This window comes from Schistocerca nitens, chromosome 8 (assembly GCF_023898315.1).
Source record: "Schistocerca nitens isolate TAMUIC-IGC-003100 chromosome 8, iqSchNite1.1, whole genome shotgun sequence".
In the NCBI taxonomy this organism is placed as follows: Eukaryota; Metazoa; Arthropoda; class Insecta; order Orthoptera; family Acrididae; genus Schistocerca; species Schistocerca nitens.
The window spans coordinates 257,230,274-257,258,246 of NC_064621.1; the positions used below are offsets into that span (position 1 = coordinate 257,230,274).

Sequence of the window (27,973 nt, forward strand, 5' to 3'; positions counted from 1 at the left end):
ATCCCAGAGATATGCACTGGCTCATGGGTGAAATTGACGGAAACTGCTAACAAAAATACTCCTAGGTGACCAGAAAGGATATAACAAGAGATCTAATGATGCGAATATATCATACTTGCTCCGTAAATCAACGGTCCGTGTGGATGTACAGAAAGCAATTATCCTCAGTAACCACCAAAGAAAGCGGTATGTAGATGGTCCATTGCGTTAGTGAGAGTAGTTCAATATGTGATCAAAAGTATCCGAGCGCCCACGAAAACATACATTTTTCATATTAGGTACACTGTGCTGCCACCTACTGCCAGGTACTCCATATCAGCGACGTCAGTGCTCATTAGACATTGTGAGAGAGAAGAATGGGGCACTCCGAGGAACTCACGGACTTCGAACTTGGTCAGGTGATTGGGTGTCATTTGTGTCATACGTCTGTAAGCGAGATCTCCACACTCCAAAACATTCCTATTTCCACAGTTTCCAATGTGACAGTGAAGTGGAAACATGAAGGGACAACCGGAGAGCAAAAACGTACAGGCCGACCTCGTCTGTTGACTGACAGAGACCGCCGACACTTGAAGAGGGTTGTAAAGTGTAATAGACAGACATCTATCCAGACCATCACACAGGAATTCCAAACTGCATCAGGATCCACTGCAAGTACTATGACAGTCAGGCGGGAGGTGGGAAGGATTTCATGGACGAGCGGCTGCTCATAAGCCACACATCACACCGGTAAACGACAAATGACGCCTCGCTTGGTGTAAGGAGAGTAAACATTGGACGATTGAACAGTGTATAAACTTCGTGTGGAGTGACGAATCACGGTACACAACGTGGCGATCAGATGACAGGGTGTGGGAATGGCGAATCCCGGTGAACGTCATCTGCCAGCGTGTGTAGTGCCAACAGTAAAATTCGGAGGCGGTGATATTATGGTGTGATCGTGTTTTTCATGGAGGTGGGCTTGCACCCCTTGTTGTCTTGCGTGACGCCTTCACAGCGCAGGCCTACTTTGATGTTTTAAGCACCTCCGTGCTTCCCAATGTTGAAGAGCTATTCTGGAATGGCGATTGTATCTTTCAACACGGCCGAACACCTGTTCATAATACACGGCCTGTAGTAGAGGTTAAACAACAATAACATCTCTATTATGGACTGGCCTGCAAGGAGTCCTGACATTAATCCTATAGAACACCTTTGGGATGTTTTGGACCGCCGACTTCGTACCAGGCCTCACAGACCGACATCGATACCACTCCTCAGTGCAACACTCCGTGAAAGAATGGGCTGTCATTCCCGAAGAAACCTTTCAGCACCTGTCTGAACGTGTGGCTGCGATAGTGGAAGCTGTCATCAAGGCTAAGGGTGAGCAAACACTATATTGAATAACAGCAGTACCGACGGAGGGCGCCATGAACATCTAAGTCATTTTCACCTAGGTGTCCAGATACCGTTGATCACATAGTGTATCAGAAGATTAATATCTGTGAAGGTGCATAAATTCGTATGATGCAGTGGAATGCCACAGAGTTGCAGTGTTGTTGCCCAAAGAATCCGAATAAATATTGTTGTTTACTGGAATAGTCTCAAGACTATTCCAGAGAGGAAAAAACAACCACGAACAGTTGGTCAATACGTACTCTTCAGGAATTTCAATGAACTTGTCCCATTTACAATTTTTTTAAAGAGTGTCACTAAGTGTGTGGCAAGAAATACTCATACCGATGAATCAGTAACAAAAATATTATACATGACTGGCTATTTGCCTCGGCTTCGCATAGTACCGCCAAGTACCTACGACCGAATGAGTTGTCTGGCGAAGTGATAACAAATGACATGCACAAACTTTCCCGTGAATCAGTTTATGTATCAGTAGAAACAGCATCAAAATCCCTGCAGTGGTTCCTGAAATTAGCTTGAACATAGAAACAGAAATAGCGTGGGGTACTTCAATTTATAATATGTACAGATACATAAAATTCCAGCAGCATGCAAGGTGGTCACAAACAGTCTGGGCCGCGCGGGGTAGCTGCACAGTCGAAGCGCCTTTCCGAAGTACACGCGCCTCGCACCTCGTCGGAGGTTCGATTCCTCTCTTGGGCATGGTTGTGTGTTTGTTGTCCTTTGTGTAAGTTAGTTTAAGTTAGATTAAGCAATTTGTAAGCTTAGGCGCCGATGACCTCAGCAGTTTAGTCCCATCTGAGCGTATTAAAATAGAATAAATAGTCTGGAAAGCATGTAAGGGTGTTGCAGGGTAGTTTTTGCTATGAAATAATTGTTACGAAAATTCACTACGTTACACCATTTCCGAGGTAACTAGCATTAAAATTAGCCAGTTAGGCGGTTGGGCGTGCAAATTCAAATGACGCGGCGGATGTCAATTGTTTTCTTACTATCGTTCCAAGTCCAATGTTTTTATCGCTCTCTCGCTCGGTTTTAGGAAATCACACGAAGAGCACGTTTGGCGACACCGTCTGTGGCGGGTCGGATGAATTCGCGCGCCCAACGACCTGACTGGCAAATTTCAGAGCTAATTAACTCGGAAACAGGGCAACGAATCGAATTTTTTTCGTAACATTTATTTCTCAGCACAACATACTCTGCAACATGCTTACAAGTTTCACAGACTGTTTCCGTATGTACATGATGAAATGCACCGGAAATATTTCGGTAGCTGTTCAGGGATATTTTGTGAGTAGTTTGGTATGAGAGCCCCGTGGTCTCCATCGGCTCGTAACAGAATAATTACATATTTATCATACCTATTACTTTTATGTATGGGAAAATATCTGACCAACAGTGGAAGAATCTGTAATACGGCAACACAAAGCACAGAGTAATACGATAAAGCAGCAACCTTCAGTGAGCTGCATAAGTAGAGTAATGGGATTGGCTTGACGGGAAAATATGTGACCATGGGGTCGTTGTGGTGCTCTTCGATTGCATTCAGTGAACCCGTAAAGGAAGTGCATTTCGGCAGACTCTCTGTCAGTAAACTTATCCGTACTGCTGTGTATCATTATTAAGAAACAATTGATTCAGATGGAAGTAAAACTAGGCACAGTCGGGCCGTATCAAAAGCAATCTTAAGGTCAAAGAGTAGCGTCGTCTCTGCTGTTGTCAGCATGTCAATAACATGTACCATGAATGTATGGAACAAGTGTTTCCAAAGAAGACACACACTGCATACCATCGACATTCGCAGTGTTATGGAGATATAGTCAGTGCAGTACCGATACGAAGCTAGTTATAAGAATGAGTAGTGTCTGCACCATCACAAATGTCCAAAGGAACAGACACTACGTGGAATCAGCAGCTGTGATGTACATTATGTAAATTAAAGTTGGAGGGGGAGGGGAAAGGAAAGGGAAGACCCTAATGATATCAGCTGCGTATGGACTTTATCCGGAATCAGCGGCGATGAGTGAAAATGTTTGCTGAACCTGCACTTGAATCTGCGATCTCCTGCTTACTAGGGATTTGCGTTAACTACTGCGACGACGAGACACACTTCTTATTACAAATTTAAGGAATAAATTGGCACGCACCTCAGCTGACAAACGTACGCAACTGTTCCCACCTATCCGCAGTCCCTGTCCACACCGCCCACGCATTTTAATTTTAGATTCCCGCTGCAGGTCGACAGTAAAGCAGAATCCACCCTGAATGTTGCATATTCGTTGTCCATCTAGCCGAATCATATGAAAGTGTGATATCTGTTCTCCCAAACAAGGAAGCAGGAGGTCCCAGGTTCGAGTCATGGTCCGGCACACATTTACACCAGTCGTCACTGGTTCTGCACAAAGTCGCAATGGAATTGCTATCATTAGTTCCTTCACTTTCCTTTTCTATGTCCCTCCTCCGCCTTCAAATTTCATAATACCCATCACAGCTGCGGATATAGGGTAGTGTCTGTTTTTCGGGACATGTTCGGAAGAACAGATACCACGGAATCATATAACTGGTTCGCCTCGATGGGCAACGAATATACACTCTTAAGTGAGGATGCACATTTACGTTCGACCTCCAGCGGCAATCTAATATTATCGAGCATGGAGGACACGGATAGGGAATGCGAATAGCTAGCGCTAGGTGGGAGTTTGGGGCAGCTGTGGACCATGCCGAGGTGGTCCACGCATTTGCGATGAACATATTGTCCGAATGGGGCAGTGGTTTACACAACTGCCTAGCTAGCAGAATATCCCATGGTTGGGTGCCGGTCCTGCACATATTTTCACTATCTGCGTTGATTCTGTATAAAAGCCCAATGCCACTGACATCATTAGTTCCTTCTGATTCCTTGCCTTTCTCTCCGTTCCGCGTTCAACCTACATAACGAAGACAAATGAAGGAAAGGAATTAATTGGACTGCTACTGGTCTTTGAGTCAGAGTAGACCACGCATCCCTTACACAAAAATATTGGTCAACTTCGGAAAGTTTGACGTTGGATTTCTCGTTCCCCCTGCAGGTACCAGTGTTATAATATATAATATATAATGAAATATATAAATGAAATTTGACACTGTTGTGTCTGTAGGTGACGATGTACCACTGGGACCTGCCTCAAGCACTGCAGTACATCGGAGGCTGGCCCAACGAATTGCTGGTCGACTACTTCGTTGAATACGCCAGGATACTGTTCCAAAACTTCGGAGATAGGGTAAGTTTCAGTTACTTGCAGACGCGTCTCACAGTCAGTCCATTGGCAGCATAATTGGCGGTCCATCGTTCCACAGGTGAAATGGTGGCTCACCTTCAACGAGCCACATCAATTCACGATGGGTTACTCGACGTTGTGGGTCGCACCTTCTCAACCAGCTCCGGGCATCGGCGACTACCTGGCGACACATACCGTCATCAAAGCTCACGCCCGGGTCTGGCACATGTACGATGAGGAGTTCAGAGCCACTCAGAACGGTCAGTGCCTCGAGACAACATGCAAGTCACTTCTTATACATATAACTGCTTCAGTAGGTAAATACGTATGACGAGCCAGTGACCACAGTCTACCGCGATACTTAATGGGACTTGGTTCTGTTGCGGAAAATGATGTGATAAGGGAAACGTGTACACTATCTGATCAAAAGTGTCCGGACAGCCCTATGTAATACGTAATTGACCACGACGTGTCATGAGAGAGACAGACGGGCCAGTATAAAAGGGGGCGAGCAATACTGTGTGATCGGTAGAGTTGGAGTAACAGCAGAATGTGTGGATCTGCAGACACCAGTGAGTTCGAATGTGGGAGTAGGCGTTCGATATCACTTGCGCACTGAATTCTTCAGGATTCTAAAGCTGCCCATGGCAACTGATGGTAATGGAAAAATTTAGCAACAACTACAGCTAAACCAAGAAATCTTGTACGCATGGGCAGGGATCGTAGAACACTGCAGAAGCGCATTGTCAAATATTGCATGAAATCAGTAGAAGGAATCACTCATGAGTTCCAAAGTTCTGCCAGCAGTCCATCTAGCACAATAACTGGGTTTAGAAAGTTAAAATGTGGCACAGTAGTATAACAGTCAAGATACAGTAGTATAACAGTTGCTCATGCATTTCTGTAGCCAATGCTAAGCGACTTTTCAAGTAGAGTCAAGAGTTACGCAACCTGATAGAGGGTGACTCTAAACAAATGACTAGGAGCAATGAGTAGTGCCATCAGATGGAAGGATTTGAATTTGGTGAACACCTGGAGAACATTACGTGCCGTGATATGTAGTTCTAAAGGTGAAGTGCGGATGTGGGTGTTCTCAGTGGTTAGCGTGTGGTCCCCCTATTGTGCTTTAGCGATCACAGCGTTGTGTACTCCATACAGAAAAAAAAATTGTTCGGAACGGCGGCCCTATCTGCATGACAATGTAACTTGTCATACAGCAGCACCCGTGGTTCGTGGACAAATGGACAAAAACATTCTTGAAATGTAGTGGCCTGCCCGAAGTTCTCACCTCAACCCAATAAAACACTTATGAGATCAGTTAGAAAATTTATTTTGCACCAGACCATGGTATCCTGCACTATCTTCCCTGATTCGGGTTCAGAAGAAGAATGAGCTGCCGTCCATACACATCCATAGAAGTGTCTCCGGAGAGGAGAGTTCAAGCCGTGATAAAGGTGACGGTGGGACACTCCGTACTCTAATATCCAGATACTTATGACCAGATAATGTAAGCGAAGCAGCGATGATTGAGGAATCAATTTAGTGATGATACTCTCTGAAAGTGGAGAAATGCACTGACATGGGTGACTTTGCCAAGGAGCTGATTACGATGGCCTAGCGTCTGGAAACAGGCTGAAATGTTGCAATAGTCGTAGAAAAAGGTTGAAAGACTATGAAACACCGAGTAGGCCACAGGGTTTTGTATGTCTTCCCAGGAAGCTGACGTCACATACTTTTCAGTTCCGTATACCTTGGTAGACGGCGATTTGCGGCAGATTTGATGATGGAATAAGTTCAAGTGTATCAGGGCAAAACGACTGGAGTGCATTGTTGAAAGGCTAGGAAACAGAAGACCCCGATGGATTCCAGTGTTGTCCTAACGACGTCGTCAATTACGACTGCAAGTGCGCGCTGGATCATCAAGATTGAAATGTTGTTGTTGTTGTGGTCTTCAGTCCTGAGACTGGTTTGATGCAGCTCTCCATGCTACTCTATCCTGTGCAAGCTCCTTCTTCTCCCAGTGCCTACTGCAACCTACATCCTTCTAAATCTGCTTAGTGTATTCATCTCTTGGTCTCCCTCTACAATTTTTACCCTCCACACTGCCCTGCAATGCTAAATTTGTGATCCCTTGATGTCTCAGAACATGTCCTACCTACCGATCCTTTCTTCTAGTCACGTTGTGCCACAAACTTCTCTTCTCCCCAATCTTATTCAATACTTCCTCATTAGTTACGTGATCTACCCACCTAATCTTCAACATTCTTCTGTAGCACCACATTTCGAAAGCTTCTATTCTCTTCTGTCCAAACTATTTATCGTCCATGTTTCACTTCCATACATGGCTATACTCCATATGCTGTTTGTAGTAGCTTACCCGCACTCCTATTTTTTTATTCATTATTAAACCTACTCCTGCATCACCCCTATCTGAATTTGTATTTATAGCCCTGTATTCGCCTGACCTAAAGTCTTGTTCCTCCTGCCGCCGAACTTCACTAATTCCCATTATATCTAACTTTAAGCTACCCATTTCCCTTTTTAAATTTTCTAACCTACCTGCCCGATTAAGGGATCTGACATTCCACGCTCCGATCTGTAGAACGTCAGGTATCTTTCTCCTGATAACGACGTTCTCTTGAGTAGTCCCAGCCCGGAGATCCGAATGGGGGACTTTTTACCTCCGGAATATTTTACCAAAGAGGACGCCATCATCATTTAACCATACAGTAAAGCTGCATGCCCTCGGGAAAAATTACGGCTGGAGTTTCCCCTTCCTTTCAGCCGTTCGCAGTACCAGCACAGCAAAGCCGTTTTGGTTAGTGTTACAAGGCCAGATCAGTCAATCATCCAGACTGTTGCCCCTGCAACTACTGAAAAGGCTGCTGCCCCTCTTCAGGAACCATACGTTTGTCTGGCCTCTCAACAGATACCCCTCCGTTGTGGTTGCACCTACGGTACGGCTATCTGTATCGTTGAGGCACGCAAGCCTCTCCACCAACGGCAAGGTCCATGGTTCATGAGGGGGATTGAACATTGAAATGTGAACTAATGAAAACAAATCGGCAGGTTGGATGGATAACTTTTCTTCCTACTCTAGGTCCATGTTTGTGTCTCAATATGACGTCAACCAGGTGAACGGATGTACAAAAAATGCACCACACCACGCATACAGACTGATGTGGGCAGCGTTGAGCTGTGGAGGAATTTCCCCTGCGCTTCCATCAAACATGCGGGAGCAAACTAAGGTACCACGAAAGGTGTGGACCATGTAAACATTTGTGAGGATCACCTCCAAGACCAGAATCATGATATAGTTGTTTGAGAAGCATAACAGTGAACGCACATTGATTTCTTGGCCAGCAAATTAGCCTCAACCGAACGAGATGGAACTCATCTCTGATGCTGTCTGGTTCTAGCTGCACACCCACAAACCTCCAACTCGTAATTTACAGACATTGTGTGACCTGTGTGTAGAAATCGGGTGCTACGTATCTCTGAAAAACTACGAAGTACGCGTCATTTCCATGACAACTAAAAAAGCTGTCTTAACGCATTAAATAGGTGTACCAACGTGCTATTGAGCAGGTACTCATATTGTTTTGGCTGCTCACGGCAGCGCAAAACATGGATGGCAGAGTTTTTTTAGAGTGGATGACAGCGGCTGAAGAAGATGCATATGCATTACCAGCTGATTTACAGTCATCTGCATAAATGTGTTTTTTCCTGACAACGGCGGTGATGGATTTTGGCATCGACTGTTCGAGACAATTAATGTGTTGGGGAATCACTCCGACCAATTACTGCTCAACTGCTACTATCGTGCCAAAGAGACTGCTGAATTTAAGGCGTACGCATCTCACTCAATTTCATTTCCACTACGGCCCCAGTTCATTGTGACTAAAACTCCTTGTTACCTAATATGTATCACACGTCACTACAGCGTTGCCACTTGTGCACATTAATAGAATCCAGGCATTTTCCACTTTCGAATAAAGCCATTAACTGCCAGAAGTGCGTAATTTTGGCATTAACCGCCCTCACTCTGTCACAATCTTTCACCACATTCGTGAAACGACTCATGAGTCCAGTCGACTTAGAATGTAAACACTGGTGGCCATTATATTCCTTTTTTCAACGTGTCCACTAGTGCTGAAGGATGGATACTCATAAATTGTTTAGCTCCAGAAAGTAATCACCGAAAGAGCCGCTGCCTTATCGATTGCCTACAGGCTGTTAGCGGTCGCGAGAATCTATGACGACCTATGTTAATTGGTGCTCACAGCAGCCTACATCTGACTCTAATTTCCGGTGAACCAAGGTAATCACGGCATACCCCTGACAAAGTAAGATTTGAAACGGACAGTGCCCATACAATCTCGAAGGTCGTTCAATCACGATATTACCGTTATAAAGTGCGATGATGTCTAAATGTTGCACTTTCTCTGCTTGACTGTTACGCTGTAGTCCTGTATGAAGTTCCACAATATGGCGATTATTTCAGCCACTTCCATTTCCCGTGTAGTAGGTGAGCTTTTTTTCTAATACAAAAACTATCTCTAACTCAGTCGTTGATGCGTGTACTCTGCTATGTTGTAGAAAACGTAAGTAGTGGCAGATTAGAGAACGAAATAAACAGCAGGAAGATTTTATAATTACCCATAATATGACAGGAGTTTCAACAGTGGAAGGTCAAGGTCAAGAAATAAAAACCTGCTATTGGCGAAAAAACTAATAATGGCAAGCTGTATCTTTCTTCCTGAATAGCAACAAGTCAGTTAAATGTATTCCCCATTGAGAAAAATGTGCATGCACTAGGAATTTTTCAGAGTTCACTTGATGTGTTCTCCCATTCCTCCATCTGCCAACTTTACAAGTTTCTTTTACCATATGTAGTATTGTCATCTGCTAAAGCATGACGAAAGACGAAACAAACTTGTGAACACCAGAGCACCATATTGCAGAGTGCTCAGTGATATGTACAAATACACTCCTGGAAATTGAAATAAGAACACCGTGAATTCATTGTCCCAGGAAGGGGAAACTTTATTGACACATTCCTGGGGTCAGATCCATCACATGATCACACTGACAGAACCACAGGCAACAGAGCATGCACAATGTCGGCACTAGTACAGTGTATATCCACCTTTCGCAGCAATGCAGGCTGCTATTCTCCCATGGAGACGATCGTAGAGATGCTGGATGTAGTCCTGTGGAACGGCTTGCCATGCCATTTCCACCTGGCGCCTCAGTTGGACCAGCGTTCGTGCTGGACGTGCAGACCGCGTGAGACGACGCTTCATCCATTCCCAAACATGCTCAATGGGGGACAGATCCGGAGATCTTGCTGGCCAGGGTAGTTGACTTACACCTTCTAGAGTACGTTGGGTGGCACGGGATACATGCGGACGTGCATTGTCCTGTTGGAACAGCAAGTTCCCTTGCCGGTCTAGGAATGGTAGAACGATGGGTTCGATGACGGTTTGGATGTACCGTGCACTATTCAGTGTCCCCTCGACGATCACCAGTGGTGTACGGCCAGTGTAGGAGATCGCTCCCCACACCATGATGCCGGGTGTTGGCCCTGTGTGCCTCGGTCGTATGCAGTCCTGATTGTGGCGCTCACCTGCACGGCGCCAAACACGCATACGACCATCATTGGCACCAAGGCAGAAGCGACTCTCATCGCTGAAGACGACACGTCTCCATTCGTCCCTCCATTCACGCCTGTCGCGACACCACTGGAGGCGGGCTGCACGATGTTTGGGCGTTAGCGGAAGACGGCCTAACGGTGTGCGGGACCGTAGCCCAGCTTCATGGAGACGGTTGCGAATGGTCCTCGCCGATACCCCAGGAGCAACAGTGTCCCTAATTTGCTGGGAAGTGGCGGTGCGGTCCCCTACGGCACTGCGTAGGATCCTACGGTCTTGGCGTGCATCCGTGCGTCGCTGCGGTCCGGTCCCAGGTCGACGGGCACGTGCACCTTCCGCCGACCACTGGCGACTACATCGATGTACTGTGGAGACCTCACGCCCCACGTGTTGAGCAATTCGGCGGTACGTCCACCCGGCCTCCCGCATGCCCACTATACGCCCTCGCTCAAAGTCCGTCAACTGCACATACGGTTCACGTCCACGCTGTCGCGGCATGCTACCAGTGTTAAAGACTGCGATGGAGCTCCGTATGCCACGGCAAACTGGCTGACACTGACGGCGGCGGTGCACAAATGCTGCGCAGCTAGCGCCATTCGACGGCCAACACCGCGGTTCCTGGTGTGTCCGCTGTGCCGTGCGTGTGATCATTGCTTGTACAGCCCTCTCGCAGTGTCCGGAGCAAGTATGGTGGGTCTGACACACCGGTGTCAATGTGTTCTTTTTTCCATTTCCAGGAGTGTACATATCACAGATGGAAGAGACAATTATGTTTCAGTTTTCTCTTCACGTGTTATCTAAAAGCTATAAGGGGCTCTCTTACTGAACGTAATTTCTGTCGTATTTGCAGTTTGTATTCACGAAGGAATCACAAGTTATTTTTTTCTTTTCTTTGTGATATACTTGCAGGGTTAAATGATAAGCAGAGGCCATTAGATATCTTGTTCAATCTAACAATATTCATGTTATTCTTCTGATATTATAGAGTTATGAAAAAGTTCCCCGATGGTTCATTCAATATCTAGCAACTTGGAAGGAAAAAAAGCTGTCCGCAGTATATATGTACATATATATGGAACAAATTTGAATCTCATTGAAGTGGTGTGAAATCGTAGATGCCACAAGATCATGTTCTAGGTTATGACTAAATATAAGACATTGTTATTTTCCGTCGTTTTGCACATAACGCGAGTTTCACTCTCTAAACCGTGAACGACAGTGTAAATAATTTTGTGAAAACAGCAGTAGTTTACAAGCAGTAAACTGTATCTTATGTGCATTAGAATTTGCTGCATACCCTTTCAGTCCTGAAACTGTAAAAAGTGGAAAGTCATTTTATTCCATATATTGTAAATAAAATTGAACTTTTTAAGTGCCTTCCTTTTTTGAATTTATATTTCTAAAAGGGCCATTTGATTTGCTCTTCTAAAGTATGAAATTAACGTAAATAAACCATGTTCCCTGAGTTTACAAAACAAGAAATAAAATTGTTAGTATAAACCTATTACAGCACTTTGTTTCGCTGACTCGACAAAGAATAAAATTGTTAATAGCAATGAGAAGAAGTACATAAGATTATTTCCGTGTTAGAAATGAGGATAAATGTCTATTTGGAATAGGAGAACGTTGGATAAATTGAAATTATAGTTTCTGGTCCATCAGTATTATTTTGTGCATAAATTTAATGACTATACACAATCATCTATAGTAACATGATCTGATCATTATGTACGTCGTTGTTTTGATATACTTTGCAGGAAGCGTGGGAATTACACTTAATATGGACTGGCCTGAACCAGAGACTAACTCGACAGAGGATGCAGAAGCAGCGGAAAGAGCAAGACAGTTTGTGGTGCGTATTGGAGTTCTGTAACTTTTCAGTGTAATGTCAATTTCTTAGAGGGTGTAACGTATAATAATCACGTGACGTGAATGGTATTGTGCCACATTGATGATTGTGAGAAAACTAGCGTGTAAATTGTATATTGCAGATGGGTATATTCGCACACCCTATCTACAGTCAGGATGGGGATTATCCGGCTGTGGTGCGACAGCAAGTGGATGCCAATAGTGAGGCTGAGGGACGGCCCCGATCAAGGCTACCAACCTTCACACAGGAAGAGATCGAGTACATTAGGGGTGAGTAACCAAACTCACAGTAGTAGAAGTACATTGGGGTTCAACAAGTGGGGGTGTAACGTTAGCCAGTACAGCCACTACATGAATGTGATAAAAATAAATCATATGTTCGTCCATCTTAGATTCGTCAGTTCTAGCGATATTTTCTTAGTGAATCACGTCACAAGGCGAAAGTGAGCGACAGTGGATGTTGAGTTTCGTCCGATTAGAAGTTCTTGGCATACATCTTGCTAGTATCGTCCTGCAATCTGTCAACCTCAAGGGTAAAAGCACAGGTTTTGGAGGCTACAAAGGTACTGATTGTAATGACCATATGTTTCCAACAATATCATTCTTCTTGGGATATTAAGAAAATCAAATAATTTTTTTATTTTTCTTGACAAAGCAATTTTATTTGCAGTCAACTTGATTGTGGAGAGTCTACTTTTGTCTGTGTAACCAGTTTCTGCACTATGAGTGCACTTGTATGGCAGATGGCTTTGACATTGCCGGTCGTTTAAGAAAGATGAAATCCCGAGATGTAGCATTAACTTGAAGGGGGAGTATGAGGTTAGGATACCTGGGGAAGAAGTAAATGTTAAAACTGGTCTTAGCTGTTTAAAAAAAGTGGTGAATATGACACTAAATAACGTAATTTCAAAATAAATGACAATTTCTGACGCTGTTGAGCATAAGTTTCAGTACATGTCTGATAACTGGGTACTTAGAGTAAAACCGAATACATTTTTTATTTCCCACTATAAATGTAGGACAAAGTTCAACGTTTCCTTGTACTCTCTTACAGGAGCACTGTGTCACATAAAGGTGTATAATTACCATAAAATTCCTTCTGCTCGATGTGGACTGTTCCAGCGTTGTTTTCCTTAAAAAGCGGAAAACTTAACATCACACAATGCTCCGTGATGTCAGTGGCTGGCGAAATTATGCTTTGTCTCTTGTGGGGTACTGCTGTACTGTGCCACGGTGTACCTGGAGTGCAGACACACACCTGAAAACAAACGCAAAACGATTTTCACTACCTGACTTTTTTCAAAATGGTGATTACAGCTCTATGATCACCCCATGTGTGTGACGAAAGTACACACATCAAAAAAAGTTTTCCATCACCTCAGTTCCAAGAGTTCAGGAACCTGTACTGGCTACTGGAAAAGAGATCAGTATAAACATCATTTCCGCCCTTTTTACTGATAATGAAAACCACACATTGCATGTTGTACCAACGTAGAGCGAGACCTTCAGGGGTGGCGGTCCAGACTGCCGTATACAGGTACCTCTAATACCCAGTAGCACGTCCACTTGCATTGATGCATGCCTGTATTCGTCGTGGTATACTATCCACGAGTTCTTCAAGGCACTGTTGATCCAGATTGTCCCACACCTCAACGGCGACTCGGCATATATCCCTTAGAGTGGTTAGTGGGTCATGTCGTCCATGAGCAGCCCTTTTCAATTTATCCTAAGCATGTTCGATAGGTTTCCTGTCTGGAGAACATGCTGGCCACTCTAATCGAGCGATGTCATTATCGTGAAGGAAACAGTTCAGAAAATGTGCACAACGGGAGCGCGAATTGTTGTCCATGAAAACGAGTGCCTCTTTAATATGCTGCCGATATGGCTGCACTGTCCGTCGGAGGATGGCATTCACGTATCGTACAGCCGTTACGGCACCTTCCATGACCACCAGCGGCGTACGTCGGCCCCATATAATGCCGCCCCAAAACAGCAGGGAACGTCCACCTTCCACCTTGCAGCACTCGCTGGACAGTGTATCCAAGGCTTTCAGCCTGACCGGGTTGCCTACAAACACGTCTCCGATGATTGTGTGGTTGAAGGCATATGCGACACTCATCGGTGAAGAGAACGTGATGCCAATGCTGAGCGGTCCATTCGGCATGTTGTTGGGCCCATCTGTACCGCGCTGCATGGTGTCGTGTTTGTGATGGACATCGGGAGTGAAGTTGCGCTTCATGGAGCCTATTGAGCACAGTTGTGACACGATGTCCTGTGGCTGCACAAAAAGCATTATTCAACATGGTGGCGTGGTTGTCAGGGTCTCTCCGAGTTATAATCCGTAGGCGGCGGTCATCCACTGCAGTAGTAGCCGTTGGGTGGCATGAGCGAGGCATGCCATCGACAGTTCGTGTCTTTCTGAATCCCCTACATGTCCGAACAACATCGCTTTGATTCACTCCGAGACGCCTGGGCACTTCCCTTGTTGTGAGTCCTTCCTGGCACAAAGTAACAATGCGGACGCTGTCGAATCGCGGTATTGACTGTCTAGGCATGGCTGAACTACAGACTACACGAGTTGTGCACCTCCTTCCTGGTGGAATGACTGGAACTGATCGGCTGTCGGACCCCCCTCCGTCTAATACGCACTGCTTGTGCATGGTTGCCGGCCGCGGTGGACTAGCGATTCTCGGCGCTCAGTCCGGAACCGCGCGACTGCTACGGTCGCAGGTTCGAATCCTGCCTCGGGCATGGATGTGTGTGATGTCCTTAGGTTAGTTAGGTTTAAGTAGTTCTGAGTTCTAGGGGATTGATGACCACAGATGTTAAGTCCCATAGTGCTCAGAGCCATTTGAACCATTTTTTTGTGCATGGTTGTTTACATCCTTTTCCGGGCTTAGTGACGTCTCTGAACAGTCAAAGGGACTGTGTCTGTGATACAATATCCACAGTCAACGACTGTCTTCAGGAGTTCTGGGAACTGGGGTCATGCAAAACTTTTTTTGATGTATGTATTGTGCCACACCATTTGAAATCTTCCGTGTTACTTTCGCCTAAGCAGCCAAGAAAGCAAGACAAGGAGTACATGTAACGATTGTCATTGTTAAAGAAACATTAACTGTTCAAGTGGATGAAGACACCGGAATCAATATTCTAAGTTACACTTTAACAGGAAATTGTGCACTGTGTAACAGGTAATGCGGGAAGAGCAGCTTCACCCTTTGAATTACAGAAAGCGCCGTGTTTTTCCATCGTGAATTCGGATCTCCGGAAGACTGATTTACATTGAACAAATTGGCTTGTGTAGTAAGTGACTGGTTAATAGGTCAGTATCAGCCTCCATTTCGATTAACTGTAGCAGCATACACTGAATGTCTGCGAGACTTACTACTTCATATCCCTTTTTTTAGTATTTGGTGTCATATACAATTTAAACCGCGTTCCGTATGCCCTTATATACCATCCTTGAAAGTATGCATCGTTGTCATCAATGGGGGGAACCGTTACAGAACATTTTCACAGCACTGTGGAAGCAGCCGTACAAAAGTGTTTTGACGGGCTATATAGTATCGGTACACGATGTGGTACTCACTTTAGCATGCGAGTGGCGACGATGAAATTCAGTGAAGGTGGTATTAAAAGTGCTTGTTTTCAACAAGTGGTAATAGCTTCAAATCAAACATATTTTATACTAGCGTTACGATAATCTGAAGAGGAAACAATACCTACTGCATCGTGGTTCCGAGAAAATGAAAGCAACTATGTGCGAAGTCTGGATTTCCCAAAGCCTCGACAAAACTCCTTTAGAATGAACTATTGTATTCATTGTGCTGCACATTTGCTTGCTTAAATCCCCACAACAACTTTCCACCTTTCGCAATGAGAAACGGAAACAAATTCCACAGTGAGTGCATTCGAACTTAAAATTGGAAATTTGTGGTAAGGTATTACGGGACCAAACTGCAGAGGTCATCGGTCCCTAAGCCTACGCACTACTTAATTTAATCTAAACTAACTTACACTAAGGACAACACAGACACATCCATGCCCGAGGGAGGACTCGAGCCTCCGACGGGGAGAGCCGCACGGACCGTCACAAGGCGCCCTTAGACGTACGTAGAACGTAGTTGAAAGCATAGCTGAACGGCGCGATACCTTACACATAACTTCAGCCTTCAGAAGTAATGGAAGTTGCTGTAAAGAAACTACAGTAATGTGATTCCAAAAGATTCCTGGCAACGTTGATCATCACTGATTTATTTAGTACCATTTCATGCGTGGTGTTCATCAAGCGTTTATTCTAATATAGGAAATGGTTCATATATGCTGTAAGGCCGAAAGACACATTTGGATTTTTTGCAAGATTTTTTTTTTAAATTGGTAGTTTTCAATATTTTGATCGTACACTCTTTTAAAAACATGGAAAATGCATATACTGTCTGTAACTATTCTCTGTCTGTTTTCTAAACCCATTGGTTATAGGTAGTGAGAAATATTCGCTAATCTAATATATGTTGATGATACAAATGGGTATTACCCGATTTCAGTGGTTAAATATAAGGTAAGTTATTGGTGACGAAACTGTGAACCAGACAAGACCTGTACTCCGATAGGAGGCTTCAGCGCGAAGTGAACTACCATCTGCAGCCTCCGAGTCCATCTCAGGGACAGACTGAAAAATTAAAATCGGTACTGGTTACTTCCTGATGCATCTGTCTTCATAATACACATCCACGGAAATGATTATTCGTGTTCAGTTTTCACAGAATTGTCGTTAGACAATGGAAGCAGCCGTTACTTGAGTGAGTCTCAAAGAAAACCTTACAAATTTGTTGGTAAGACTAGACCTTTCGTCTCGGTTCATCAGTTAACTGAAATCACGGGAAATATACCTTGTTACAGGTTCGGCAGACTTCTTTGGGATGAATCACTACAACACGACTTTCGTGACGCCAGGTCTCACAGGCGAATCACCTTCCAAAACGCGGGACACCGCTGTAATTACATCAGATCCTGTGGTAAGCTGAAAGTACTGTTTGTACAGAGGTGCAAGAACCACAATGTGTTAGTGAAAAGATATCTGACGGCAAAGCGTTCACAAATTGGCGATCTCAAAGACAAGAAAATGGTGACAGCGCATTTGCTAATTCTAACGCCTCCAGCCAGCCAGGGCATGAAGTTTTTGCTTTGAAACATTGCTTGTCGTGGATTGTAAAGTGGAAGAGAAAATGTCTCAGTACCGGATGCTGCAGTTTAATTCTCAATAATCAAAAGCTATTTTTTCAATAGAAAGTATTCTCTGTTTCGGTACGGACTTTCATATCTTGGTTTCATCGAGAATTTCTTTCCGAACATACTATAATAAACGGTACGCAGCACGTGATATAGAGTCAGTCTCAACATTGTTTGATTGTTTTGTGAATCTGTGCAGTATGTAAAAAGTTAATTGCAGTTAGCAGTTTTCAAGCTTTTGGGAAAAATTAAATTATTGTTTTTGTTATTATTATTATTATTATTATTATTATCTGAAAGATAGATTGCAAGACTTTTTAGGTTTGTATGTGTCATTCTTGTTCAGTATGTACGTTCCACAAATGATTTATTTGACAATAAGTTCATTTGTTGACTTGATTAAGAAAATATATATTTACAAGTTGTCTTTTTCCTTCCTCGTCTTCTTTTTCACGCAGTCGCAGTTTTACAAGTTATGTATATTAATACCGACTTTTACGATTGTAATGAATGTCTTATTTCGACTAAACATGACTTATTGCAGCAGAAAAAGATGGTACTAACGTACTTTATTTGCAAACGTGTAAGTAATGACCGCTGATTCACACACAGAGATGAATTAAACTGGGCATATATGTAGCTTCATGATGTTCTCAGAAGAGGCGGTGAGCTACAGTCGTTTTAGCATTAACGAATACGCTAGAAAGAATTAAGACTATCCCACGTATAAAATAGACTCATAACAGAGAACTAAAAAATCAAACGAAGAAGAATAATTGGCATTACTGAAAGTTAGAAAAGTATTCACGTGCTGTTATTATATAAATAAAGTATATTTTAAAACATCTATGTTTGGGCAGTAGCGAATGATCCTATTTTTTCGTAAATCGATCAAGTTGAGCGGTCTCTGGTATTCCACCCCTTGATTTACTCACACTTAATAATCTATCCAGATACAAGCCGATGTAAAGAACTGTTTATAAATCAGTACAATGTTTAAAAAAGTAAATTATTAACGAATTAGTTGAAGGAGCTAAATATTACTAAATTGGAAACAAACTATTCTACTAGCAATTTTTCTCACTTCACAATAAATTCCACAGTACAAAGTGTTATATCTAAAAAAATATTTTAATATAGTAATTTTAACACGTAATTTGGCACCAACCTCATTTTACAATTTACGCTAATGTTTTCAGAAGCAGTATATCCTACGCACCCAATAAAACTGACAACTACGACAATGGAACGCTCAGTTCCAGTGGGCGTTAACTATCTAGAAGCACAGTCTCACACAAATAAAAAGAGTCAGACAGCATATCTAAAAGAGCTAGAACCATATGAAAATAACTAGAAGATAGCAACAACTGTAGCTAATGAACTGAATAAAAATACAACAAATAAACCGGGAATAATGTAATATAATTATTTAGTTATTTAGTAACGCCTGTATAAAAGAGAAATGCAAGTATAATAACAAAAAAATTATCATCAATAACTGTAATACGAAACCTGGCAATATTACAGTCTCACGTATTATTATGGAAATTATAAATACACGAAAATAGTGATTTTCGTCAACAAGAGGAAAGACGTCAGTCGTGTTGCTGCGGAGTTACTATAGCATCCTAGATGGGTGTTAGCTCGACAAGCCAGCAACAATAATGTCTAAATTTTGTATACTTCTTCCAGGTAAAATTATTTGTTACGTACTCCACTAAGCGAGGGCGGGGGATGGAAATGGGAAACAGCGAAACTTAAAAGAAAGTTACCTGGAACGACCAATAATACTGTCGCATTGATAGTCGCAGAAACCGTTTCAGTTCCTTTGGTTGCTAACACACGCTCGTACAGTAGCGCTCATACTGGAAGTAGGCGTCTCGAATACTGGTTGAAGAAGCCATTATCTGATCCAGTATTTACCTACTATGAAGACGAAAGGTGATGGTGTAAATTCCTGATCGGCAGTCATTGCGCCACTGTGGTGGATTATATTCGAACTCACCCCGCAGTGCCTCCTGGAGTGAGGGAATGTCACACTGCTGATGCTAACCCGTCCGTTGGATGGGGGAGTTACGTTCGAGAGCCACATGTTGGTTTTGGAGACAAGCAGTGAACGCTTGCATCGTGTTTCAGCTTGCCCTTTAGTTTTATCCGGAACAACCCACACTACGAAACAACTCATCGCTGTCGTGCCCAGGACGCTTGATACATCACAACAGGCCAGGAGAAGGCAACGGCAGATCATCTGCACCAGTGACTTATTCAGGACGTCAATATGGGATTCTCGGCTCTGCTCCCAAACCTCATTACCTTAGTAGAGGACTTGACATATCCATGTGCACATACGTTCTATACAGTATGGATAAAGGAGTAGTTGAGGAAAGAAAGGTGTTGCAATTACTACATTGTATTAATACTTTTAGGAAAGTGCCAAGAATTACTTCTAATTGAAAATGTGGACAGAGTTTGGTGTTTTTTTTCTGTTCAAATAGAGGACTGGAATAATAGGATGGGCACAACATAGCCATATGGCATTGTAACTAGTGCGGAAATAAAACTGCCAACAAACTGTATATTATAGCTGAGCATCCATCTTCAATAAACAGCTGGGGATAAGAATACTTTCTGTAGTAAGTATCTTAACTTTCAGCGCCTTCCTTGGGGACTGCGGAAGCAACTTAACTGGGTGGCCAATCAGTATCCAGGATATCAAATCATTATAACAGAGAACGGTCTCTCGAATTCTGGAGGACGGAGTGATACTGACCGCATCGAATACTATATTGTAAGTAGTAATTTCCACACAATTATAGTAACCATTTCATTACCTGCAACGTGTTTTATTGGTGTATCATTTCTAGGAATACCTCGGAGCTTTGCTAGAGGCGATATACACTGACGGTGTTCCGGTTATCGGATACACTGCGTGGAGTCTCATAGACACTCTCGAATGGGGCTTTGGATTCACGTGAGTTATTGTAATACTATGGTGTGGTAATTAAAATAGTACTGACAAAACACGAATATATTTACTTATCAATAAAGCACTACGTAACTGTGTGCGCTTAGTAAAACTTATTGTCAAGCTGATTATTCAAAATTTTTTTACTAGGCTTCACTTCGTTAGTGGGAGTTGACAAGGACTGAAAACAGAGAGAGAGAGAGAAACAGATAGACACACAGACAGAGAGGAAAGAGAACAGCGGTAACATCTGCTCAGCAGGGTGGTTTAAAGTGCCATGAGTTGGTTCATTGACTAACTTACCAATCGAAGTACTTTGCCCGCCTCTACAAAGCGAATCAAATATCTCTAGCAGTCCAAATAAAAACATTTTGAGTGTTAGAAAGAGTTATTGCAAAACAATAAAACAACTATACAAATGACGGTTCGCCGATCTATTCAGTGAACCTCCTCTGGCAAGCAGTTTATTCCCCTTGAAGTGGACCGCTACAATGACGTCTGAAACGTTGGTTGTGTAACTTTTTTAATGTTTCACCGTGGGGCTACCTAATACACAAATAGATTTCATTCAATCTTCCAACGGCCTTTGATGCATTCGAAATTATTTCTCTGGCACGTTACAGAAAGAAACTCGATGAATGAGCAACTGCGATGTATATCACACCTAATCGATTACAAGACTTTATCAGCGTCTTTTTTTCCAAATGAACGTGTTGCAGTCATTTCTGATATATTCCTATTCTGTACCAATCATAACATCTCATAATCTGAAAAATACTGAAGCCTTTCTGCGTGGAATGGACTTGACAAGTGGTTGCTAAGTTCCTGGGTGTATATAGACCGGATGATTACCCACACGAAATGCATTTCCCGTTCATTACTGTCCGGTTGGTGTGGCCGCGGAAGTGACACCAGATAGCGTCCCAGATGTGTTCTATCGGGTTATAAGAGTCGAATTTGTGATCCTAGACAAAAACGTCAGTTCACCATCACGCTTCTAAAACCACTGCAGCTTGATTCTGACCTTGTGACATGGGCACTCGTCTTGCTGGAAGAGGCCATCGTCAGAGGAGACTTCGGGCAACAATACAGGTGGTCGTCAATGAAGTTCAGATCGTCCACTTCTGTCATGGTGCTTTCGGTCGCTACCACTGGTTCCTTCAAAGCCTATATGATTATACCCCCTATCATAATAGAGCAACCACGTTGTGGATGTCTCGATGAACTGGTCCCTTATAAGGCGTTGTATCCACATATGACCATCGACATGGTGTAACACGAAAAGTCATTCATCCGGCTAGGTGCCACGTTCATAATCAGCCACGGTTCAATCTCGATGATTCTGTATCCACTACAGTTGTAATTGACGATGAATGGATGAACATGGAAACATGTCTGTGTCGTCTGTTCAGCCCCATGTTCAACAAAGCGTGCTGAACGATGTTCTTAAAAATACTCCTGCTCGGACAGGCAGTATCCTACGTTACAGACCGCCACCTTTACTGGCTTACAGAGGAGCGTTTTCTCTACGCTCTAGAGTCATGGGCGTCCAACACCTTGTCGAGAGCTCGTGGTTTCACACTCATTCAGCAAACTTCAATAAATGATCGTTACAGTACTAAGCGAATAGGTGCCCAGATATTCGTTCGCAGCTTCAGGATCCTAATACTCTTTCCTATGTCAAAGCTGCTTATGTCAGCGAATATCCCCGTTTGCATTATGTGTCGTTTCTGGAATGACTCCACATTTATACTCGCAGAGGGCAGTGGGAGTATTGTTTTGGCCCATCTGCGAGTAATCATATTTTGACTATCTTATTCTCCTCCAGTTTCTCCTCTCTCAGTTACGAAATTGACTATTTCCGATTTCCGTCGATTGCCGTAGATTCCAGTAGCTTCCTTAACGTGTCTTAATCTAGCGCCGGGATGGTTACTTTCAGAAGGCCACGACCAGTTTCCTTCCCAAACTTCCACAGTCGCAGCTTGTTCTCCGTTTGTAATGGCGTAGTCATCAATGTAATTTTGAATAATTACCCTCCTTTGTACCATGTGCGATTTATGTTCAACTCATACACTGTTTACTGAAGGCGAGATATTGTACAGTACATCCACTGAATAACACTACTTTTGAAATACCTGAATTTTCTTATTTTTTGGTACTACTACCGTTTAGCTTTCACTTCCTCGCAAAACCATGGATTCCAGGAGTCTTTCCCTACATTCTATATCCACGTTTGACTACGGCCGATCACGTTTGGTAAAAATAGCTTCAATCAGTGGTGTCAGGATACACTTTGTCTTCGTTGAGCCGTCTGCAGTACGAGATCTGGTTTCGTTGATCCATGGATAACGTTCATTACATCTACTACCTTTTCATCAGTTGCAATATTTTAATCACGAAAGCTAAGCGTGTCCTCTCTACCATTTTTACTGCTGCTCACCAAAAAATAATACAGGCTAAGAAACTGAATTTCCCTGCCCTTTGATGTTCGATCTTTCTTTTTCACTTTCTTATATGCTAGTTTGACATAGGAAAGTGGATATTAACGGAAAGAATGTATTACACATGTAGAATTAGACTTGTGAATTCTCAAAATTAGAAAGCAGTAGCATTTGTATTATTAGAGCAGCGCCTCCGAACAAGTGTCGTACTAAATCATCCGATCACTCTCATCATGTGCCGCAACACCACTTTTGCCTCACAAAAACACTGGTAATTATCGATGTTAGAGAAATTAAACTACTGTATGTCTTAAATGCATCTTCCATTTACGCTAAGAGGTTATTTCCGTGACAGTCGTCGTTTTATTAGACCCAAAAATCTACGTCAGTGTCCTCGTGTCTGGATCGATACGTTCGTTGTACGCCCCACATTGATTTCTGCGGTTATTTCGCACTGTCTTGGTTGCTTCTTAGGACTGACAGCTCTACGCTAACGTCGCTGCTCTCTGTCTTTAAGTGTAGGCCCTCGTCCACCGCGTTGTCCATAGTGAGAGGTAATGCCTCATATTTAGTATTCTGGGCACAGTATTCTTGACACAGTAAATCTCGGAATGTCGAATTCCCTGACAATTTCCTAAATGGAATGTCCTAAGCGACTAGCTCCTACTACCATTCCGCGTTCAAAGTCTGATACTTCCCGTCGTATGGCTGTCGGAAGCCTTTTCACATGAATCGCCTGAGTACAAGCGACAACTCCTCCAATGCACTGTTCTTTTATACCTTGAGTACGCTACACTACCGCCATCTGAAAACAGAGTGTTCGCAATTACCGTTACAAATTTCTAGGACTTATAAAAGGGAATAAGAGCATAATAATTTGAATAGGAACCCATGTCCGGAAAAGTGCCGTTTCGTGCAACAGCAGTTTGAAAACATGTAACAATGTAGTCATGGTATTGCTTGGTTACGTCGGATCGGCGTATGTTATCTGACGTCTGTCCTATATCTCTGACCTGGTTCGAGCCTCGTTCAAGTGTCTATAAGTGTTAGATCAACATCCCAGAGCATACGTTTGCGGAGTACACCGACATGATCCTTCTGAATGGTCAAGCTCACGGCAGTTGAAGAGCTGCTCTTCTTCTTTATCAAGATCGTTCTCTAAAACGTCCGACTCCATCACACATACTTTTCGTCCTAGTGAAGCAACAGTTTCGAGACAGGGTACCTCCACCGTCAGCAAGCGTGACTGTGGCACTCCAAGGAGACGCCGCCCAATCTAACTGGAAGAATCTATAATACATCACGTTGAAGAGAACCCGTCAGCGAGTAGACGAGCAGTTTATTTGGCTATGGGACACGTTTAATCAGTTAATTATGAATGTGGTCACATTACAAACATGATTTGAAAACGTTATAGCACGAAAGCGGTACGTTTACGGACATTGGTTTTAGTTAAAAATATTATCTATTAACTTCCCTCTACAAGCTCTGGAAGTGTCTAAAGGGAAATTCCAAGCTCTCTACGTATGCATATTGCTATCTTGCGACAATAGTCACCTCATTGTACATGTTAAGTCTGTGATAGCATCAGTGGTTAGACTAATTCTGTCCACTTAACTCCAAATCCACACAACCAAGACATTACATTCAGACAAATTTCCATATATACTTTGCGTGGTAATCTGGGATTCTGTGTGAAGAAATATGGGCTGACGGTAAATAAAACCGAGAAACTGCAGGACGGATTCCTGACTTCAAACATAGGAGAAAAGGCCATATGAACATGTGTCCGCATGTGCATCGTCGCCACTGCGAATGGCACTGAGGAATGAAAGTTCCTATGCCTCCTCCTTGTGTATTGCAGGCTATGTGTTTGATGCTGCCTACTGTAAGCAGCTGCATGGTCCTATATTAGCTACAGGAACAAGCCGAGCTTATGCATGTGTACGGCCAAGTAGGTGAAAACGGTCGAGATGCAGCACGGCTATACCAAAACAAGAACCCTACACATACCAAACTCATCACACAACATTTCAAGCTATTTTCAGGCGTTTGTGTGATCACGGGTCATTTCAGACAGATGAACGTTCAGGGAGACGGAGGACTGTGCATACGCCAGATTTGGAGGACCAGATTCTACAGGGTGTTGACACGAACCCTAGTACAAACTCCAGGCGTATGTCTAGCCAACGTTGTGTAAGCCAAAGTAAGATTATGTGTACCCTGCGTGACAACCGCTAATATCCCTATCATATGCAACGAGTGCAAGGATTACCACCAGCAGATTTCGCTCAATGGGAAGGATTTTATCGATGGCTTTCGTACGAGGCCATCACAATTATGGGATTTCTGTCATTAGTCCTCTTCACCGACGAAGCAACCTTACCAGAACTGGCATCATCAGTCTGTGTAATCGTCATGTATCGGATACAGAAAATTCTCGGGGAATGCATGAGGCATCTCATCAGCAACGGATCAGCATCAGTGTGTGGGTAGGGATCCTTGGCGACCACATACTTGGACCGGTTATTATTCCACGACGCCTCGACGAAGGAAGGTATCTGGACTTCCTGCGGATTGCTCTGCCTGGGCTTGATAATGTGCCTTTGGCAATATGGTAGGTTATATAGTTTCTACATGACAAGATCAACCCAATTCGCCGACACCTTAACCACACTTTCCCCAGGCGTTGTATGGAACGTGAAGGCCCTGTAGGACGGCCTGCTACATCACCAGACTTAAACTCCCTGGATTTTTACCTGTGGGTGTATTTGAAAAGCGTTGTGTATGCTGAATCAGATTCTGATGTGCAGACCCTTCAACAGCATGTTTGTGTCGCCTGGGACGGTATTCGGAGAGGGGCTGGAACGTGCAAACAGTGCGGCAGTCCATGATGCAACATGTGAACGCGTACATCGCATAACATGGAGGCAACTTTGAACATCTGTCAGAACGTGGATGCGATGGTGCTCTATACTGTGTTTCGGGACGATTGGTTGTTGCATGCACACCGTCCATTGCCGCACACATGTTTATAGGACCTTTTTTCTCCATTTCCATTCAGGAAACGGTTACTGCAGTCTGTCGACTTATCCCATATACAGGGCTATTACAAATGATTGAAGCGATTTCATAAATTCACTGTAGCTCCATTCATTGACATATGGTCACGACACACTACAGATACGTAGAAAAACTCATAAAGTTTTGTTAGGCTGAAGCCGCACTTCAGATTTCTGCCGCGATAGCGCTCGAGAGCGCAGTGAGCAAAATGGCGACAGGAGCCGAGAAAGCATATGTCGTGCTTGAAATGCACTCACATCAGTCAGTCATAACAGTGCAACGACGCTTCAGGACGAAGTTCAACAAAGATCCACCAACTGCTAACTCCATTCGGCGATGGTATGCGCAGTTTAAAGCTTCTGGATGCCTCTGTAAGGGGAAATCAACGGGTCGGCCTGCAGTGAGCGAAGAAACGGTTGAACGCGTGTGGGCAAGTTTCACGCGTAGCTCGCGGAAGTCGACGAATAAAGCAAGCAGGGAGCTAAACGTACCACAGCCGACGGTTTGGAAAATCTTACGGAAAAGGCTAAAGCAGAAGCCTTACCGTTTACAATTGCTACAAGCCCTGACACCCGATGACAAAGTCAGACGCTTTGAATTTTCGGCGCGGTTGCAACAGCTCATGGAAGAGGATGCGTTCAGTGCGAAACTTGTTTCCAGTGATGAAACAACATTTTTTCTTAATGGTGAAGTGAACAGACACAATGTGCGAATCTGGGCGGTAGAGAATCCTCACGCATTCGTGCAGCAAATTCGCAATTCCCCAAAAGTTAACATGTTTTGTGCAATCTCACGGTTTAAAATTTCTTCTGCGAAAAAAACGTTACAGGACACGTGTATCTGGACATGCTCGAAAATTGGCTCATGCCACAACTGGAGACCGACAGCGCCGACTTCATCTTTCAACAGGATGGTGCTCCACCGCACTTCCATCATGATGTTCGGCATTTCTTAAACAGGAGATTGGAAAACCGATGGATCGGTCGTGGTGGAGATCATGATCAGCAATTCATGTCGTGGCCTCCACGCTCTCCAGACTTAACCCTATGCGATTTCTTTCTGTGGGGTTATGTGAAAGATTCAGTGTTTAAACCTCCTCTACCAAGAAACGTGCCAGAACTGCGAGTTCGCATCAACGATGCTGTCGAACTCATTGATGGGGACATGCTGCGCCGAGTGTGGGAGGAAATTGATTATCGGCTTGATGTCCTGCTTGATGTCTGCCGAATCACTAAAGGGGCACATATCGAACATTTGTGAATGCCTAAAAAAACTTTTTGAGTTTTTGTATGTGTGTGCAAAGCATTGTGAAAATATCTCAAATAATAAAGTTATTGTAGAGCTGTGAAATCGCTTCAATCATTTGTAATAACCCTGTATACTTGTGGAAATCTGTTCAGTAATCTACCCGTATTGGTGAGGTAAGATATTTGAAACCCAAAAGTTGATAAAATGAATCGTAATCTGTCTTTACTAGCTACTTCTGTCTAATGGCTGAATATGTGGATTACCGAAAAGCAAATCCAAGGATGACACAAAATCGAGTTATATTCGTAGTTACTGTCTAGCTCAGTATAGCATAACCACTTCTAGTAACTGCTACTCTGTCATATAGTAATTTTCTCATCCTACATAAGTGATAGTCTCATTTTATATACCAAAGCACCGCTGTATCATCTGATTTCAATGAATAAACTCTTCCATAATTCTCTATACAGGGTTACGTACGGGCTGTGCGAGGTGGACAGAAGCAGTCCAAACATGACGAGGACACCCAAGGAGTCGGCTGCCTTCATGTCAGAAGTGTTCCGCACCAAGGAACTGCCCACCCAGTACAACCTGTAGGAGGTGGCGCAGTCACCACACGAGCCATTTGGTTGTATGTCAACGTAGTACTTAATTACATCAGTTACCAATCACAATGCAGTTACATGTAGCAATGGATGTGAACGTGGACTCGTCCACATGCTTCCTATGTAAACAAGTCTCTAACAATAAACGTTGTACTTTGACATCATCGCTCTTAACTTCAGAAGGTACAGAAGCAAGTAGTGCTCTCACAGTCTCACTTGAAGCACAAAATAAGAAAAATGG

At 43.5% G+C, this 27,973-nt stretch overlaps 1 protein-coding gene across 2 annotated transcripts in view; it reads left to right on the top strand.

Moving 5' to 3' along the window:
• The window catches only part of LOC126198706 (myrosinase 1-like), a 94,559-nt gene extending 66,787 nt beyond the window's left edge, over positions 1 to 27,772 (top strand). Inside the window, exons 5-12 of one of the 2 annotated variants that reach the window (XM_049935211.1) lie at positions 4,536 to 4,658; positions 4,735 to 4,915; positions 12,067 to 12,161; positions 12,301 to 12,448; positions 17,081 to 17,196; positions 20,064 to 20,198; positions 20,275 to 20,381; positions 27,598 to 27,772. In XM_049935211.1, coding sequence (XP_049791168.1) covers positions 4,536 to 4,658; positions 4,735 to 4,915; positions 12,067 to 12,161; positions 12,301 to 12,448; positions 17,081 to 17,196; positions 20,064 to 20,198; positions 20,275 to 20,381; positions 27,598 to 27,724 — 1,032 coding nt within the window. In that variant the 3' untranslated portion in view covers positions 27,725 to 27,772. The remainder of the gene's footprint in view (positions 1 to 4,535; positions 4,659 to 4,734; positions 4,916 to 12,066; positions 12,162 to 12,300; positions 12,449 to 17,080; positions 17,197 to 20,063; positions 20,199 to 20,274; positions 20,382 to 27,597) is intronic. The other variant, XM_049935210.1, reaches the window with a different exon arrangement.
• Positions 27,773 to 27,973: the final 201 nt, after the last annotated feature.